The 18,651-nt window shown below is 42.3% G+C and overlaps 1 protein-coding gene across 2 annotated transcripts in view; it reads left to right on the forward strand.

The window, feature by feature from the left end:
- The first annotated feature begins 917 nt into the window (after positions 1-917).
- LOC139544053 (syntaxin-binding protein 1-like) overlaps positions 918-18,651 on the forward strand; it is a 41,548-nt gene continuing 23,814 nt past the window's right edge. For both annotated transcript variants that reach the window (XM_071350746.1, XM_071350747.1), the window contains exons 1-2: positions 918-1,078; positions 15,836-15,885. In XM_071350746.1, coding sequence (XP_071206847.1) covers positions 1,042-1,078; positions 15,836-15,885 — 87 coding nt within the window. In that variant the 5' untranslated portion in view covers positions 918-1,041. The remainder of the gene's footprint in view (positions 1,079-15,835; positions 15,886-18,651) is intronic.

The raw sequence follows: 18,651 nt of genomic DNA on the forward strand, positions 1-18,651 counted from the left end.
TTTCTGGCCCATGACATGTGAATGTTTATCCTTTTAAGCTTGGAAAATAGACACTTAAACCCAGACTTGGACTACACACCCACTCCACTGAATAGCAGGCTAGTGATTGCTTTGCAACGCTTGCAGTTAGCCACTGATTCCTTCCAAACCACTCATTGTTGAATTTGCGATTCCCAACTTGTTGTGTAATGTTTATGGCCAATGAGCACCGATACGTTTGATCTATAATTTATCTCCATATGACAAGGTTTGAAAAGTATTTGCCAGTAGATTGTCGACGTGATTCATGATGATGACTGCTTGTCTAGCTTGCTAGCTAAGATTTTTAAAGTATGATGTTGACATGATCAGTCCAATCAAAGCTACGGTAGAATAACGTGGTTTGCTGTAATTTTATCTGTGGCCAATGACCTTGAGCCTTCTAGGATGGGCACTTCTAATGAAACTCTATGGCAGCACCCAAGTGGCTTGAATTTTCGAGCTCTCCCCATAGATTTTGAGGTGACATTGTGTCCCCATGAGTGACAGAACACTGAGCCAATCACTGCGCAACTAGAGAACATTACCAACCCCTACACTGTATTTTCTGCTGGCTGCCCCACCACCATAAAAAGCACTGAGCTAGACTGAAACACCTGCATTTTGTTGCTGCTTTACTCAAGAAATTAAAAAAGAGACCATGTTTGTATGCGACTGTATAAACTCAATCATTATTTCATTTTTTACATTGTTTGCAAACTGATATGTTTGCAAACTTATTAATGTAAAAATAACATGCTAACAAATGTGGCTCTGCCCCACCTGCCCTGAATAACGGGTCTCCACTAAAACATATAATAATGACATTTTTATAAATGTAATTGGCTAATGTAGCCACTGATATGGGGGTGGAGAGATAAGCAGTGACGTCTCCATTCGAAGCTCTGCAGCGATGTGAGGTGTGCACATTCGGTCGAGCAGAGAAACGAGAGGAATACTGCGAGGGAGAAAGAAGGAGTCAAAGGGAGAGATTGAGAATACGGTCAAACACACAAGAGCATCATGGCACCCATAGGACTCAAGGCGGTGGTTGGTGAAAGTAAGAATACCTTATTATATTTAGCCTATTGACCATTTTATATAGATTGAACATCCATTGATACACATCGATGGGACGCACTGTGCGTTTTTCTCGGACAGAGTGGTGATGTGCATGAGCCAAGGACCTATAGCATGGGCCAGGGAGCTATAGCATTAGCCAGGGACCTATAGATGTGCAATTTCTCTGCTACAGCGATGCTGATGCGCATTACAATGTCGACTAAATAGGCTATAATCTGGACGCGATGCGGCCAATTATCAACTATGAAAAATCGAACTCTGCATAAGAAGGTGCTTTGGTCGAGAAAGACACAGATACGCCCATACTACGAATCTGAAATTAAAATACAAACTGTGCGGCAGTAGGGTGACATTACACAACGTCTAAAACCATATGCTATTCCAGGCCAGTGATTTTTTTTATTTAGGCACAATGTTAACTGCACAGTAGAACGTTGTAGACCGATAACAATTACATAATTTCATGTCATTGATGATTAGATGGATCGTAAATGAATATTCTCCACCCAGGAGCGCTGCGTCTAGAGCGTTTATGGGATTCCCGTGTTTCAGAAATGCCTCACCCCTATGATGGATCACCAGTGCAATACGCTGCGTAGAACATCATCCTTCAGCATGAACGGTTCAAACAAGAAAATTAAGGTTAAACATCATGATATTCTTGGTCTGCAGTATTAGAGTGCTGGCGGAGGGTGAGCTGTCCTCTACATGGAGGACAGGAATGAAATAGACAGTAAAAACAGAAAAAATCCGCATTCCGTATGTTAACACACCTTTCCGAATACGGATATTACGGTGTTTTCATCCGCGTATAATAGGAGGCAATGCGCCTTGACTCATAGGCCTACTTGCCCACGATCTACAAGCATAATTTGCGCAGTATAAGTAGCAGTTGAAGCCTAATGAAACCGCATCAGTGTATGGTTTCAAAATAAGCATCGATGGTTGTTTTCAGACAGTGCTGTCACTAGGCCCATTGCCCAATCACATGGAGGTTGTAGGCCATGGATGTTGTAGGCCATGGATGTTGTAGGCCATGGAGGTTGTAGGCCATGGAGGTTGAAGTCCATGGATGTTGTAGGCCATGGAGGTTGAAGTCCATGGATGTTGTAGGCCATGGAGGTTGAAGACCATGGATGTTGTAGGCCATGGATGTTGTAGGCATGGAGGTTGAAGACAATGGAGGTTGTAGGCCATGGAGGTTGAAGACCATGGATGTTGTAGGCCATGGATGTTGTAGGGCATGGATGTTGTAGGCCATGGAGGTTGAAGACCATGGAGGTTGAAGACCATGGATGTTGTAGGCCATGGAGGTTGAAGGCCATGGAGGTTGAAGGCCATGGAGGTTGAAGTCCATGGATGTTGTAGGCCATGGAGGTTGAAGACCATGGATGTTGTAGGCCATGGATGTTGTAGGCCATGGAGATTGAAGACCATGGATGTTGTAGGCCATGGAGATTGAAGTCCATGGATGTTGTAGGCCATGGAGGTTGAAGTCCATGGATGTTGTAGACCATGGAGGTTGAAGTCCATGGATGTTGTAGGCCATGGATGTTGTAGGCCATGGATGTTGTAGGCCATGGATGTTGTAGGCCATGGATGTTGTAGGCCATGGATGTTGTAGGCCATGGATGTTGTAGGCCATGGAGATTGAAGTCCATGGATGTTGTAGACCATGGAGGTTGAAGTCCATGGATGTTGTAGACCATGGAGGTTGAAGTCCATGGATGTTGTAGGCCATGGATGTTGTAGGCCATGGATGTTGTAGGCCATGGATGTTGTAGGCCAAGGGCATGTAGGGGCTTTTGAGACATCTCTCTAACTGTTCAAACGAAATATTCTGTACACTCATAGGAAAAAAGGTTCTGGATAAAACCAAACATGGTTATATTGCTTGCTTTATATAGCATATTGCACCACTAAAGGTTCTATATAGAACCCTTGTGTAGGAACCCCAGGTGTTATTCTTGACTGAACCAAAATTGATTCATATTGAACCATTGGGTTCCATATGGAACTTTTACGGGTGCCATATACAAAACAAGTTTAGAACGCTTTTTGGTTCAATCCAGAACCTTTTTTTTTAAAGAGTGTAGCATCACAAATCAGCTGGCAAAATGTGTGGACTAGTGGTGCGCAGGTCAGCCGTTTGTTCACCCGCCCGCAATTGTTAACCCATCCGCAACTGTCCGAGTATATGTTGTAAAGTGAAAATCTGAGGCCGAACACGACCCTAATCCGCTAATATATAAAATGCGCAGCAGGCTAGTCAGAGAAGGCGTAACGCTTTTTTGCCTGATTTAGATATGTTTCTGCTTATCATTTCCTACATTTTGGTAGGCTATTTGTTAGTCAACTTGTCTATAATTAGATACATGCAGCTTTTCTTTAGTCATTGAACTAAATAAACCTCTGCTCACCAGAATAATGTCATAAATCGATAGAATGGATGCTTCAATCAAGTTTTCACTGTCACCTCTGCTTCTTTTACGGAGCAAGTATGTTTAGGTTCAGGGGAGAAAATACAGTACCTAAAAACCTGGAAAGATTTTCTGTGCAAAATTTCCAAATGACATCAGTTTGACCAGTCGTAAAGAAATGGAACGATTTGAAAATGACACTACATGTTTCTGCTTGGATTCATATTTTATTGGTTGAAATAGCTTTTATGCTTTTATGATACTGCTATAGATAGCACCAGACGCTAGCCCATCTAACGCATTCGCATTCTCTCAAGATGCTGAAATAAATAAATAATATTTATCCACGGCTGTTCCCAAGTCAAAACTGTGCCTACGTTTGGTGTATCATTATACTGCAAGAAAATATTAATTCTGCAGGAGTTAATATTAAGGCTATGTGAGAGATTATAGACCTACAGTCAGTGTCCAAATGTCAGTTTCCATTTAACCCATCTGAACAGTAGGCTACAGTTCCCTTGACCTGTCATTGGCCTATTTGACGTCCTTGTCTTGTGACTGTCGTATTTGTATAACGCCTCACAATCATCACGCAAAACATAACAGGTGTTGTGTCGAATATTACCCCCTGACAGAACCCCCCCCCCCCCCCCCTTCTAATTTCCTTAATTTTGTGGCTAGTGTCAAATACTTTAAAAAAAATAGTAGTCGAATAAGACATGGGAGAGATGACGAATTTTGTCAAAGAGATTTATTTATACACTAATACAAAAACCAATAGCGGATTTAGGTACGGGCGACATGGGTAGCCGCCCACCGCGGGCGGCATCTTGCCGGGGGAGGCACGGGGCGCCCCCGGGTGCGGGTGGGAGCGGGCGTTGAAGGGGCGGTTCGCTCAGGGCGCCATACAAGCTAGAACCGCCACATACACTTGAAACAAATAGCCAAAGCGAAAACTGCAGACAAAAACAAGTGTGTGCATCTTAAACACAAACCACATTTATTACGGGGTGAGGCATTGTCCTGGGTCTAAAGGCTCACCAACTGTATGTTGTTTTAAGATTAAACATGTTCTTATCGGATAATGGCGCCATCAACAGCAACGGATTTATATCCAGAGGTAATTGTGGATGTGTAGGCATAGCCTACAAGCCTACTATCAGTAATGGTAGTGCAATTAGATATGCAAAGAATATTCAATAAACGAACCCAATAGATTGATTCTCAAGAGATAGCCTATTGATCAGGTTAGCCTACCCAAATACCAACCTGGACAGAGAGGCAGACGTAACATAGTAAACGGAAATCCGGGCCATTCAAATGAGTATGATATGTTACGTTTGGTATGTTATGTATCAATTTGTGGATGTCCATCATCCATTTCATATGATATGTTACGAATTACAATTCGTATGATATGTTACGAATTGCAATTTGTACATTATGTTACGAATTTGCAGTACCTATGATATGTTACAAATTCCAATTTGTTGTGGCTAACACGAGCTAGGTGGCTAGGTGGCAAAAGCTAATGTTAGCTAGGTGGCTAACGTTAGCTAGGCTAGGAGTTAGGGTTAGGGGTTCATGTTAAGCTTAGGTTAAGGTTAAGAGTTAGGTAAAAGGGTTAAGGTTAGGGCAAGGGTTAGCTAAAATGCTAAAATGCTAAGCTAACCCTTGCCCTAACCTTAACCATTTTACCTAACTCCTAACCTTAACCTTAACCTAAACTTAACATTAACCCCTAACCCTAACTCCTAGCCTAGCTAACGTTAGCCACCTAGCTAACATTAGCTTTTGCCACCTAGCTCATGTTAGCCACAACAAATTGGAATTTGTAACATATCATAGGTAGATAAAAAGTAGTAGGTACTGTAGATTCGTCTAACAGAGAAATTGTCAGAAATCTTCTTTTTTTTAAAAATCATTTTAACAGGACCATGGGCTGCCAGCCATGTCACCTTTTTCATTGTTTTATTTTTATATAAAAACATCGGGTTTTTTGTGTGTCAAATTCGATCAGCCCACACAACTAAAAAATGGTCCAGCCCATCTGACATTTCCCAGAATTGCCAGATGGTCAATCTGCCCCTGCCTAATCCCTGCCTACATGTGCATATCTACCTCAAATAGTCCAGTATCCCTGCACATTGTACATTAGGTACTGGCACTGACACAGTATATAGCTTCTTCTCTTATTTCATACTTATTGTTATTTTGTGTGTTTTTTTGTCATGAATTATACTTTTTTTATATTGAATAATGCACTGTTGTTGGGTAGGGCCTGTGAGTTAAGCATTTCACTGTACTGAATTTATACATTAATAACTATGTGTGAAATAAAAGCCGAACACAGGTTTTCAATGTGAATTGAATTCCTCATTTGCAGAATTAAGCCTAAAGTAAACATTGTGTGATGACCCACCTCTCCATGTCGATAAAGGCAGGGAGGGATGCATCGAGCACCTGCGCGCTATTTAACTGGGTTGATGGTGAGGAGATTGGTTTACAACGGGAACGTACGCAGTAAGACGCGATACACCACGGGCCCTCTGCAGCACGCGCAGTAGCAGCCTCTGTTGAAGGGGGATGGGCAGCGTATAGCGTTTATCTCTCTCCCTCCGCTTTCACGACTGTGAGCATCAATTCCATAAAGCAGCAGACTACAATATAGGGCTAGCGATAGGAATGAAATGCCAAAGTCCATAGATGTGTAAATACAATTTTGACATTAATTTATAGGCTGCCTACACCCCTAAACGAAATGAGAGGGATCAATTCTAGTTGCATTACCTGCCCTTAAAATGAATTTATTAAAAAAATAATTGAGAATGCTTACTATGGTAGCCTATATTTTTATCATTCAACAAAATAATTAATTTTTTCAGCAGCATTTTGCAACATAAAACCATCTCTTTGCTCTCTTTTTTATCGCCACTATAGTGAATCAGTGGTATTGCAGGGGCTAGGGTGCTGTCTGTGCCCAGTCTCATCTGTGCTTCATACAGTATGAAAATGTATGCACTCACTACTCTAAGTCACTCTGTATAAGAGCATCTGCTAAATTACTAAAATGTAAAATGTAATACAGTGGACTTTTATGTTTTACTTTTATATGGATCAGACAAGAAGGATGCCACACATCTTGGTCTCAATTCTGTCATGTCTTGATCATATCACAGGGTGTGATATGAGGCTTGTGTAGGTAGCTTGACAGTACAGGGGCTGTGAGAAGAGACTAGCCTGACAGTGCAGAGGAGGAAACCAGGAGTAGTGTGATCATGACTGTAAATCCAGTGTGACACATGCCAGCTAAAGACACAGTAGCCCAACTGACCCAAGCGACTGCATCCTACCCAATGACTCATAGTATTTCCCCCACTTCATTGTCCCTGCTGCTTGAGTGGGTGGTTTTAATAGTCTGCAGTGGACATCACTCAGTTTGTTAATAAAATGGTTCAAGAGCACCCCACATCCCCATGTGGGCTGTGACTGCTGCTAAGATCTTCCAAATCTACAACAGAACGTGAGAAGCCTGGGTTTTCCGAGGCTTGCTAAGATGTGATTCCAAAGTTAGTCAGAAGGACAGAGAGATGACCATGCAGGGAGAGGAGAGGGATGGAAGGAAGGAGGGTCACCACCATGTAGGACTTCAGGGTTGACCAGGCTCTGCAGTATAGGGAGAGAGGGAGTTACTGTACATCTCATTACCCCAGCCCAAGCACTCATCAGCTGCACAGCCCAGGCCAACACCAGGATGGACACACGCGCACGCACGCACGCACGCACGCACGCACGCACGCACGCACGCACGCACGCACGCACACACACACACACACACACACACACACACACACACACACACACACACACACACACACACACACACACACACACACACACACACACACACACACACACACACACTGACCTTGGCAGGGATACTTAGCCAGCCTCACACACACACTTGCTGGGTTCATTGTGTGACGCAGTGCCCTCAGCCTGCCACTGTAAACACACAGACAGACCCAAGATTTAATATATTTTCTAATGACTTTCTAGACACAGACTAGCCCTCTTTATATGCTAGATTAGAATAGTCTTGATTATGAACATTAATAATTACATCCCATTTTCCTTGATTAAGAAGCACTGCTGCTGTGTCAGCACTGGCAGGGACTATTCCTCCTTCCTCCCACTCAACTCTCCAGCAGACCTCACTCACACACAGCAAAGACATACTTGTATTTAGATTTGAGATTCCTCTGCAGCGAAAAGCACCATAGAAATTAAATATATTATCATACTTAACAGAGAAACATAAAAATGTACCAGAGACCGTCAAGAGGCTTGCTGTAGCAGGGCCAAGTAGCATCGGCCAATACTGCCATTCCTGCGGAAGAAAGAGAGGAACAACATCACAGAATGCAGATTAGGCTGCCACTGGGAGAGATGGATAATGACAGAAGGAAGAGGAGGAGAGCGAGTGATGGAGGAGAAGTGATGTAGAAAGTAGTATTATTGCATTATGGGAAGGGATTTAATCTAGATGGTGATGTGCAGAGTCATTAAACCCTCATACCTCAGACCTCATGAGATTGCAGAGCTCCTTCACCTATCACAGCCCCCCTCCCCTCCTCACTCAGACACCAGACACTTACGCATGCACACATTCTGCTCAGACTTCCGACAGAGAGAGAGAAACCTTGTTTTAACTGATCTTGCCAGGACATAGCAGCCTGCGGCAATGCAATGCATCACTTGCTTCTCCATTGACATTTTTTACTGCCTGCCATTTTCAGCACTAGACTAGGCATTTTGTAAATTGCTTTAACGTTGCACTTGACTGCAGTCAGTAGATACAGCTTTCAAATAAGGAGGAAAATGAACTCAAACATAGAGGGAAATGTATCTGCAGGGGGATTTATCATGTCTTTTTTTGTGCTAAAACCTCGCCCGGGCTAGATCGAATAGGGTTGCATGCTGCACAACCCTGCTCTAGTCTATCATTACACTGTGTTGTAGGAAAATTAAGAAATAGATGGAATTTTACTCCCAGACACCAGGAGAGAATATTCTGGCAGACAAATACTTTACCTCAACATACTAAGAATACAATATTTATGTGAGGGATTGTTCATGGTCTTCATCTTGTCTGTGTTTGTTAGAATCAGAAGTCTATTATTTTTCCTCTCACAATACCCTGTTCCTTTCACACTGGGTGTGGCTACAGCAAAGAGTCACACTCACATCCATCCATTTCCTGCTCTAAGAGAGTGGTCATGACCGGCAGCCAGCCTCTGACAACACAACCTTTGACCCAGTCTGAGATGGGGATGAGAGTAGTCGCTGCTTGCTTGTTATTCCTGTTCAGTTCTCCTGAGATGTCTCTCAGCTGATCTGGAATCTGTTTTGTGGTGACGCTGTGAGAGACAAGAGGTTGCGTAACGGCAGGCTGGCCTCACAGAGCTGACTGAGGTACTGTCGACTCATGGCTGCCTGTGATTGGCTAAGTCTGTGGAAGGGCACTCTGAGACACTCTGCTCCTTCTGTTACTGAGGATCATACCAGGGAGAGCAGTAGTCAATATCTACATCTGAGAATCCATTCTCCTCTGTTTTTTATTTGTGTCGTATCCACACTATTACATACATGTTAGAACTGTGTTTAGTATTCTTAATGAAGTATGAACAGGGCATAATTAAACCAAATATGACTATTTTACCAAATGTGTCTATTCTCTTCTTGTCTTTTCAAGAGCCATCCGAAATGTCAGAGAGGACCAAATCAGTCAAGATCCTAATCTTTTTAACTGAGATAATTAAGAGTGAATGTACCTCCTGCTGTGTGCCCTCCAGGACTAGAGTATGGTTCTGATGATGAGAGGGAGATGGGAGGGGCTGTGTCCTGCTAAAATGTCCGCCCTTCTCTTCAAGAGCAGGGTTGTTACATTCCCTGAGGACTAATGCTGATATCCAGAGAAAATGGGTCACTCAATCGTAGGCGCCAACCCCCAAGGGAGAATAGGAAGGTAAAGGGGGAAAGTCTCAGTGTTGAGTAGCGAAAGCTGTGTGTTTGTTGGGGTCAATGTTGAGGATTCTACAGGAGTGGATGACATAATGCACAACCATGACAAAACCAATACACATCAATGACACAACATACAGCCAGCCAGCCTCTCAGTGAGACTAATTGTTCCTGTGTGGATAAAAGGCTTATCCTTTGCTAGGCACACCTATGACCTACAATAAAGGCTGAGAAAAATCAGGCAATGCCTCAGTCTGTCTATGAATGATTATACTGCTTCAACTTACTATACTGCTTAGAAGCAATAGCATACTATGTTTTACCACAATTATATCTATTTTGATGGGGGTTAATGTTTCATACGAAAACATATGGAAGTGGAAAGGATAGTGATCTGATATTCTGCTAGTTTTGTTACACTGTGTTGGTTATCTGTATGAAGAGTGTGTTGATTGACTCCTGCTGGAGCCTACCATTATGGTATGGGTTGATGCTAATGCTAGCCTAGCAGTGTGGTATGGGTTGATGTTAATGTTATTGTTGATGCTAATGCTAGGCTGCTAAAGCGACAGCTGTTGAGTATGCTGTGAACACAGAGTACTGCCTTCCTGTGTGAGGTGAATGGCTGGGGAACATCTGTATGTGTCTAACCCATTCCAATTCTCTCTGCTCTACTTTGGAAGACAAAAGTCTGTATCAAGATTCAGGTGAGGGTTATGTATCCCACTAATTTGAACAACTCTGAGATGTCAAATTGATTTCGTATTTACAGTGACACACGGATCAGGCTGAGGACAGCTATGCCTGATTCACCTAGGAAGAGGTCTGGTTCCAACCCATCTCACAATGGACAATTTCTTACACTGGTCTGGTCACAGACACAGACTGATGTAACAGTATAACTTTAGTACCGTCCCCTCGCCCCGACACGGGCGCGAACCAGGGACCCTCTGCACACATCAACAACTGACACCCACGAAGCGTCGTTACCCATCGCTCCACAAAAGCCGCGGCCCTTGCAGAGCAAGGGGAAACTACTTAAGTCTCAGAGCAAGTGACGTAACTGATTGAAACGCTACTAGCGCGTACCCGCTAACTAGCTAGCCATTTCACATCCGTTACACTCACCCCCCTTTCAACCTCCTCCTTTTCCGCAGCAACCAGTGATCCGGGTCAACAGCATCAATGTAACAGTATAACTTTAAACCGTCCCCTCGCCCCGACACGGGCGCGAACCAGGGACCTTCTGCACACATCAACGGTCGCCCACGAAGCGTCGTTACCCATCGCTCCACAAAAGCCGCGGCCCTTGCAGAGCAAGGGGAAACCCTACTTCAGGTCTCAGAGCAAGTGACGTAACCGATTGAAATGCTATTAGCGCGTACCCGCTAACTAGCTAGCCATTTCACATCCGTTACACTGACACAAACACAGATAATTTTTTTAATATTTTTTTTTATTTAACCTTTATTTAATTAGGCAAGTCAGTTAAGAACAAATTCTTATTTACAATGACAGCCTAGGAACAGTGGGTTAACTGCCTTGTTCAGTGGCAGAAAGCTTGCATACTGTATTACTCTACTATTTATGTTTGGTAGCATATGACCAGACCTATCTGAAGGAGACTCCTGCGTGTGGCTGAATGAGACGGTGAGCCTCTCTACTCTGCTAGTTGACACAGCTGCTCCACTGTGTTTGTTCAGGTTCCTTCCCTCCTCTCAGTCTGCCTGCTATGGGACTGCATTGTTATGCCACACAGGGGTCAAGGAAGAGCCAGAACAATCCCAGAACAGCCTCCACTTCCACTTCCTCCTATGTGCTTTGTTCATCTTGATGTTTGTCTTTTGGCTATCCCTCAGTCTCTTTGTCATTTACATACACATACCTCAGCTCAGGAGAAGGGAGTCAGAGACAGTATACATGTATGTACCCCATGCCATTGAAAAAACAGCCATTTTGGTTCTAACTTAATTTTATGTCTATGTGCAGTCATGTGGACTGGCAGTTTGTGTTTCTGTATGAGGGAGAGAGAGGGGGAAGATAGGAGGGCAAAGAGAACCACACAGGACAGAGGAAAAGGGAAATTGAGAGAAGGATATCCCTTGTGCTCCTACAGTTCTGTCATCCTGTTTGCTGACAGTTTCTTGTGACATAGCCTAGAAAGAGCTGGAAATAGACAAGAGCTGAATCAAGGATTCACTCTGGATTCACTCTCTGCCATTCCCCACAAAGATTGCAAGATTAGACTCTTTCCCTACCGAGGTCACATCATGATGACATCAGTGCATCTACGGTTGGAGTGCTGTATTATGTACAGATCTAACCCCCTGGCTTTGAGTGGTCTGTGCTTAAAGGGAAAGTCCACCCAAATGACCTTGTCCTTTGACTGTGTACAGGGTATAAGGAAACCAATATGTCATGTAGTAAATTGGGTGAGCTATCCCTTTAGTCATCATGTGAATGTTGTCCTTACAAATTACTATCGGCAGCAATTACCCAACAAATCCCCCTCATTCTCTGAATGGCCCTGTAGTCTCCACGTAGCACATTCACACACACAGCCTGTTTAATCTGTTATAATCCATCTGTGTCTCTGTGTATGCCCAGATGTTGGGCACTACTGCGCCAAAGGGCTTAGCGGTTTTTATATGGTGATACTGCAAAATGTTAAAGAGAGTCATCCTAAATGGATTTATCCCAATACTGCAGCCAGATGGCCAACAACAGCGATCAGGCTAATAATGGCTCCGCCACACACACACATGGCCCTGCCTTGGCCTGATCCACAGATGACCAATGGGATGAGTTTATTCATACTGCAGCAGAGAAGAACTAGAGCCAATGGGAGTCATTCAAAAATAATTGATTTGTAGTTTTTTTAAGTTCAGAGAAGGAATTTTGCATCTAGCAAAAATGTGTCTTCAATATTGGATAATACATTTGATTCTTTATTTAGCTGTAATGGAGTCAAAATAGATTCAGTCCATTCTGGAATGGAATTGCATGAGAAGGCAATAGACGAGCTGTATTTCATCATGCATTTTGACTCATTGGAGGAGGCAGCCCTCCATTTTGCTAGCTACAGTGTAAGATAGAGTAGACATTATGCTTTCAGAGACCTTCCCTCCAGTGATAGCATTTAATACAAAGGCAGTGATCTGAGTAGCATTGTGGATTTGCTAGTTTCTTGTGGCTTTTAGCTCCATGTCAAATTACTTCTTTATCTGATACTGTGGGTACCTTTGTATACCACTAAAAGCACTTGGCACATAACATAAATATGAAAGAAAATGGTGTCCAATACAGTGCCTTCAGAAAGTATTCATACCCCTTGACTTATTCCCAATTTTTTTTTGTGTTACAGCCTGAATTCAAAATTGATATTTAAAAAAAAAAATACATTCTCACCCATCTACACAGAATAACCCATAATGACAAAGTGAAAACATGTTTTTAGAAACGTGTGCAAGTTTATTGGAAATGGAATACAGAAATATCTCATTTACATAAGTATTCAGACCCCTTTGGTATGGCACTCTAAACTGAGTTTAGGTGCATCCAATTTCCTTTGATCATCCTTGACGTCACTACAACTTGATTGGAGTCCAGTTGTGGCCAATTCAAATGTTTGGATGTAATTTAGAAAGAAACACACCTGTGTATATAAGGTCCAGTTGACAGTGCATGTCAGAGCAGAAACTATACCATGAAATCCAAAGAACTATCCTTAGATCTCTGAGATAAAATTGTTATGAGGCATATATCTGGGGAAGGGTATAAAACTATTTCTAGAGTGTTGAAAGTTTCCAAGAGCACAGTGGTCTCCATCACTGGGAAATTTAAGCTAGAATTGGCCATCCGACCAAACTGGGCAACCGGGCAAGAAGGACCTTGGTCAAGGAGGTGACCAAGAACCCAGTGACCACTCAGACAGAACTACAGAGTTCCTTGGCTGAGATGGGAGAACCTGCCAGAAGGACAACAGTCTCTACAGCACTTCACCAATCTGGGCTTTATGGGAGAGTGGCCAGACGGAAGCCACTCCTAAAGGAAAAGGCACATGTTGCGCCTAGATTTTGCGAAAAGGCACGTGAAAAAGTCAGAGCATAAGGCAAAAGATGCTGTGGTCTGATGAGACAAAGATGTAACTCCTTGGCCTGAACACAAAGCGCTATGTCTGAAGAAAAACCGGACACAGCTCATAACCTGCCTAACACCATCCTTACCGTGAAGCTTGGTGATGGCAGCATCATGCTATGGGGATGCTTTTCAGCGGCAGGGACTGGGAGCGTGGTAAGGATAGAGGGAACAGCGAATTGAGCCAAATACAGGCAAATCCTTGATGATAACCTGCTTCAGAGTGCAATCGACCTTAGACTGGGGCAAAGATTTACATTCCAAAAGGACAATGACCCCAAGCATACAGCCAAAGCATAAAGCCAAAGCAATGCTGGAATGACTTCAGAATAGGAATGTCAAAGTCCTTGAGTGGCCCAGCCAAAGCCTAGACTTGAATCCCATTGAACATCTGTGGAAAGACTTAAAGATTGCTGTTCACCGCCGCTCCCCATCTAACTTAACAGAGCTTGAGAAAATCTGCAAGGAAGAATGGAAGAGAATCCCAAATCCAGATGTGCAAAGCTGATACAGACATACCCAAGACAACTCAAAGCTGTAATCACTGCCAAAGGTGCTCCTACAAAGTATGACTCAGGGTTGTGAATAATTATGTAAATGAGACATTTCTGTATTTAATTTTCAATAAATTTGCTAAAATTTCTAAAAACTTGTTTTCACTTTGTCATTAAGGGGTATTGTGTGTAGGTGGGTGAGAAAAAAATGATCCATTTTGAATTCAGGCTGTAACACAACAAATGTGGAATAAGTCAAGGGGTATGAATACTTTCTGAAGGCGCTATACATACCTATAGGTATGGACCTAGCAGAACAGACAATGTAGGTGCTTATGTTTGTTCTATTTCACACATGTACAACTGTGTATTATACATGAGCTTTTTGCAAATCCCATTCCCCCTGAGACACCCTTGCAGAGTGTGGTCACAGATCAGCCATTACTGACAGCAACCCTGGAACATTTAGGGGTAAGTACCTTCCTCAAGGGCAAATCGACAGATTTTTTAACTAGTCGGCTCGGGGATTTGAACCAGAGACCTTGGGTTCTGGTCCAATGTTCTTAACTGCTAGACTATCTGCCGAATTGTACCCACAGTCATACCCAGAGTCACAGACACATGAACTCTAACAAATAGAGCGTATACCCTCAGTATGAGCCATATGTTCACAATGATGTGAGTATTTCATTACGGTCGGCAATGCATGCATGAATAAACACACACACTCACACACACTCACACACAACCCATTCACTTAATATAGAACAGAACCCTTGCCAGCATGCTGATGTTTTCTTAAAGGGGTCCGATGACCAGCAATTATACATGACAGCTATGAGACAGGCTGTCAAGAGCATATAGTAGCAATGCGGTCCAATAGAACCATATATAAGGTTCAGTGTGCTCTGTGGCTGATCTGGGAGTGGAGCTCACTGCAGGGATGTACTATTCACCTGGCCCTACTGACATTCTCAACATTTTCTCACTCGTTACTTATCTCACAAGCGTGTGTGTGTATCTGTTTGTGAGCATGGGGCTCTCTGGGCACAGCCTGACTTAGGTGTGTTTGGCACAGCAGGATGCTGATAGATTCCTGACAGGGTTAGGGCTTGGGAGCAAGCAAAGGGCTGGGGTGTGTGTGTGTGTGTGTGTGTGTGTGTGTGTGTGTGTGTGTGTGTGTGTGTGTGTGTGTGTGTGTGTGTGTGTGTGTGTGTGTGTGTGTGTGTGTGTGTGTGTGTGTGTGTGTGTGTGTGTGTGTGTGTGTGTGTGTGTGTGGGTGGGTGGGTGGGTGGGTCCGCGCGCGTGCGTGCGTGCGTGTGCATACATGTGTGAGTCCTCCATAGAGGAATGACTCTTCTCACGGCCTTGTTCCCAGATGCGAGTGTGAGAGTGTTTTTTTTGTCTCCTGTGCTCCACTGTCACTCATCACTATGGAAACAGTCTGCTTCCTGTCAAGGAAATTAAATCAGACAGAGAAAATGACTGTATATTATGAACCTGTACTGTACACTCAAATCTATATGCTAGGGGTTTTGACATTGAAAATAACAAAAATAAAATTGTATCAACTGAAATTGGTCAGATGCACACACAGTGAAGAAGCATGTGAAGAAAATAATGTTCTGACCTGTGCTTCTCTTCTCTTCTTGTTCACAGAGATTATGAATGATGTCATCAAGAAGGTGAAGAAGAAGGGGGAATGGAAGGTGAGAGTTTATTTTTGCAGTCCACCTTGTGTTCCTTTCATTTTTCTTTTTTACACTTTGACACTTAGCAACAAATGGGTGTGATCATTCTGCTGTGGTCCCTGCAGTGTACTCTCAAACTGCTGTGATTAGAACGTCCAGTTTCGATTGACGCAAAAGTCAGCGTTTGAGCTGGTCACACAGTTTTTTCATTGAAACATTTTGCACAAACACAGGTCCTGAATGTGACCAGTTTATTTTTGGATCCAATGTCCAGATATTCACAAAAGTACAGTGGGTCCTCATTTAAAAGTTGCATCATACAGCTTGCGGGAGGGATGCTGCGCAATGTTATGGCATGTTGGAGTGCATGACGTATTTTATTTTCCTGTCCGACAATGTTGCCGTTGATGCTAGTTTGACCATCAGAGGGCATCTTTATGAAGCTTGTTGGTGCTTGCTTACTTTTACAAATAATCCTACAGAGGTCCATGCAGGCCAGATGTTTTGATTGCTAAACCCTATCCGAAAGTTTTTAATGAAACTAGTTTTTCCAAGCAACACAAAATGTTTTACAGATGGTCTCTCTTTCAGAGTGAAACGGTGCTGAAATAGTTGACCACACTCCGGCTATTGCTTCAAATCCTATTATAACAATTGGATGACTCTGGGTGTTTCAGTATGCAACAATTTCATGCCACCAATTGCATTAGCCTACTTTATTCCAATATTTGTGTCATTCAGTGATATTTATTCCCATAGTAATTCGTTATGGATCCATCCAGATGTGGTTAGAAAACAGTGCATGTGGTGGGCTATGCAAAGAGATGGGTGAAGTGAAATGCTGCACAAACACTCATTAATAAATGTAAAGTCCCTAAACTCGGCAAGAGTCTATTGTTCTGCTAAACCATTTCCACCTGGCCCACAGCCTTGTTGAGTACTTACAGTACGGTGCACTTTCACTCTATTCTCCGCATGACTCTCTGCCACCAGATGCTTCTTTCTATTGTTGTTATCTATTCGGTAAATTACACAGGTAAATGTAATAAATAAAACACAGCTCTGGTCTGGAAAACATGTTAAACCTTTTTTGGAGTTTTATTTATCTGTGTTTAGTAGCTGAGGCTTTATGGCTTCGCCATCAACTTGTCACTTGCGTATATTGTCAACACATATATTTGAAGAATATAACAGAATATAACATAACATTTTAGTTTCTCTTAGAATAAAAACCTTACAGTGTAACAACAGTTGTAGTAAGTAACAGCTACAGAGGAAGAGCAATTCTTACACTATTGTTCTAAATTCAATCACCCTCTTCTTCTTCATCCTCCTCATCATTCAGCTCATTAAAATTCAATTGTAATACATTTTGTCACTCCCGTTCAACAACTCCAAATCGCTTTTGTATGTGCTCCAAAGGGATAACTTGAAATAACATGATATAGGTTCATTAAATAATCCAAAGAAAAATGTGATTATTTATTAGCCTAGTGTATATAAGTATTTGAGGCATATCATGTGAATTAGGCCTCATGTAAAATCATTGTCAAAGTGCAAGAGATACTGTTGCATGACAAACAGGGGCTGTTAGATTACAAAATAATTGTTCTGCCCATTTGGAACAGTGTAAACACTAAATACATTATAAGTAATAACAGAGAGTCTTTTCTAATGAAACATTTTTTTAAAGCCTTTAATATACAGCATAGAAAAGTTGAAAAACAGACAGATTTGTGAAATGGCTTTATCTGACATATTGCATTGCGTGAGGCTTGGTGATCACAGAATCAGTAGGATATTAAACAAACACTCAAATAGGCAACAGAAGCAGGAACAGATGCATAGGGCTGAGTGACTCACTCATTTCTGGCTTTTGTTCATATTATCATGTAGGTTTAAAGACACATTCTTTCTGATTGTCTTTAGCGTATGCAGTCTCTCTCCTCTTGCTACATCTCATTTCATTTGAATAATTATGTGATTATAAGAAATGTATATATTTGCAGGGGTTGATGCATTTTGTTTTAGGGCAAATCAGGTCTGTGATATTGAAAGGAAAGGAGTTCAAAATGTAACACTTTAGAGGACTTAAGCATCAAATACATTGCAAGTTTGCCCTTTTGGGCCATTAGGCTATACTTTACAATAGGACTCAACTCTGACTGACCGCATTATCTATCAGTAGTCTAAACTGTGCACAAATTGGGGGATTTTTCACACCTAGCTGACCTATTAGACTATCCTTTGGTAAATGAATTGTGGTGTGAATATTTCAGTCCGAGAGTCTCTCTCCTCTCCACTAGAGTCCTACATCGGGCAAAGAAAAATCAGCTGGCAGGTGGTCCCTGAGTTGAGAGAGAACTTGGGTAAACACAAGGGCACAATAATAACCTACTGTCTGTAGTCATAAAAACAATTAGGCAAAATAAATATGTTATTTTGTTGGGTAACGAATCGGCTCTCGGAACTCGTTATATCTTCAATATAATCATTAATTCAGAAGGTTCGACCCATAGGATTTAGGCCTGCAGTAGATTAAATTTGATTATCAGGTTAATTTTTCATTAGGTTATAATGATCCATGCCTTCTGGGAATGTTATAAAGTCCAAAGTTGGTGGTGGCTGTAACGTTCGTCTGAAGAAGAGGACCAAAGCGCAGCGTGGTACATGTTCATGATAATTTATTCAAACTGAACACTGAAACAAAATAACAAAGTGAGAACAAAACGAAACAGTTCTGTCTGGTGCAGACACAAAACAGAAAACAACTACCCACAAAAC

Source organism: Salvelinus alpinus, chromosome 18 (assembly GCF_045679555.1).
Source record: "Salvelinus alpinus chromosome 18, SLU_Salpinus.1, whole genome shotgun sequence".
NCBI lineage: Eukaryota > Metazoa > Chordata > Actinopteri > Salmoniformes > Salmonidae > Salvelinus > Salvelinus alpinus.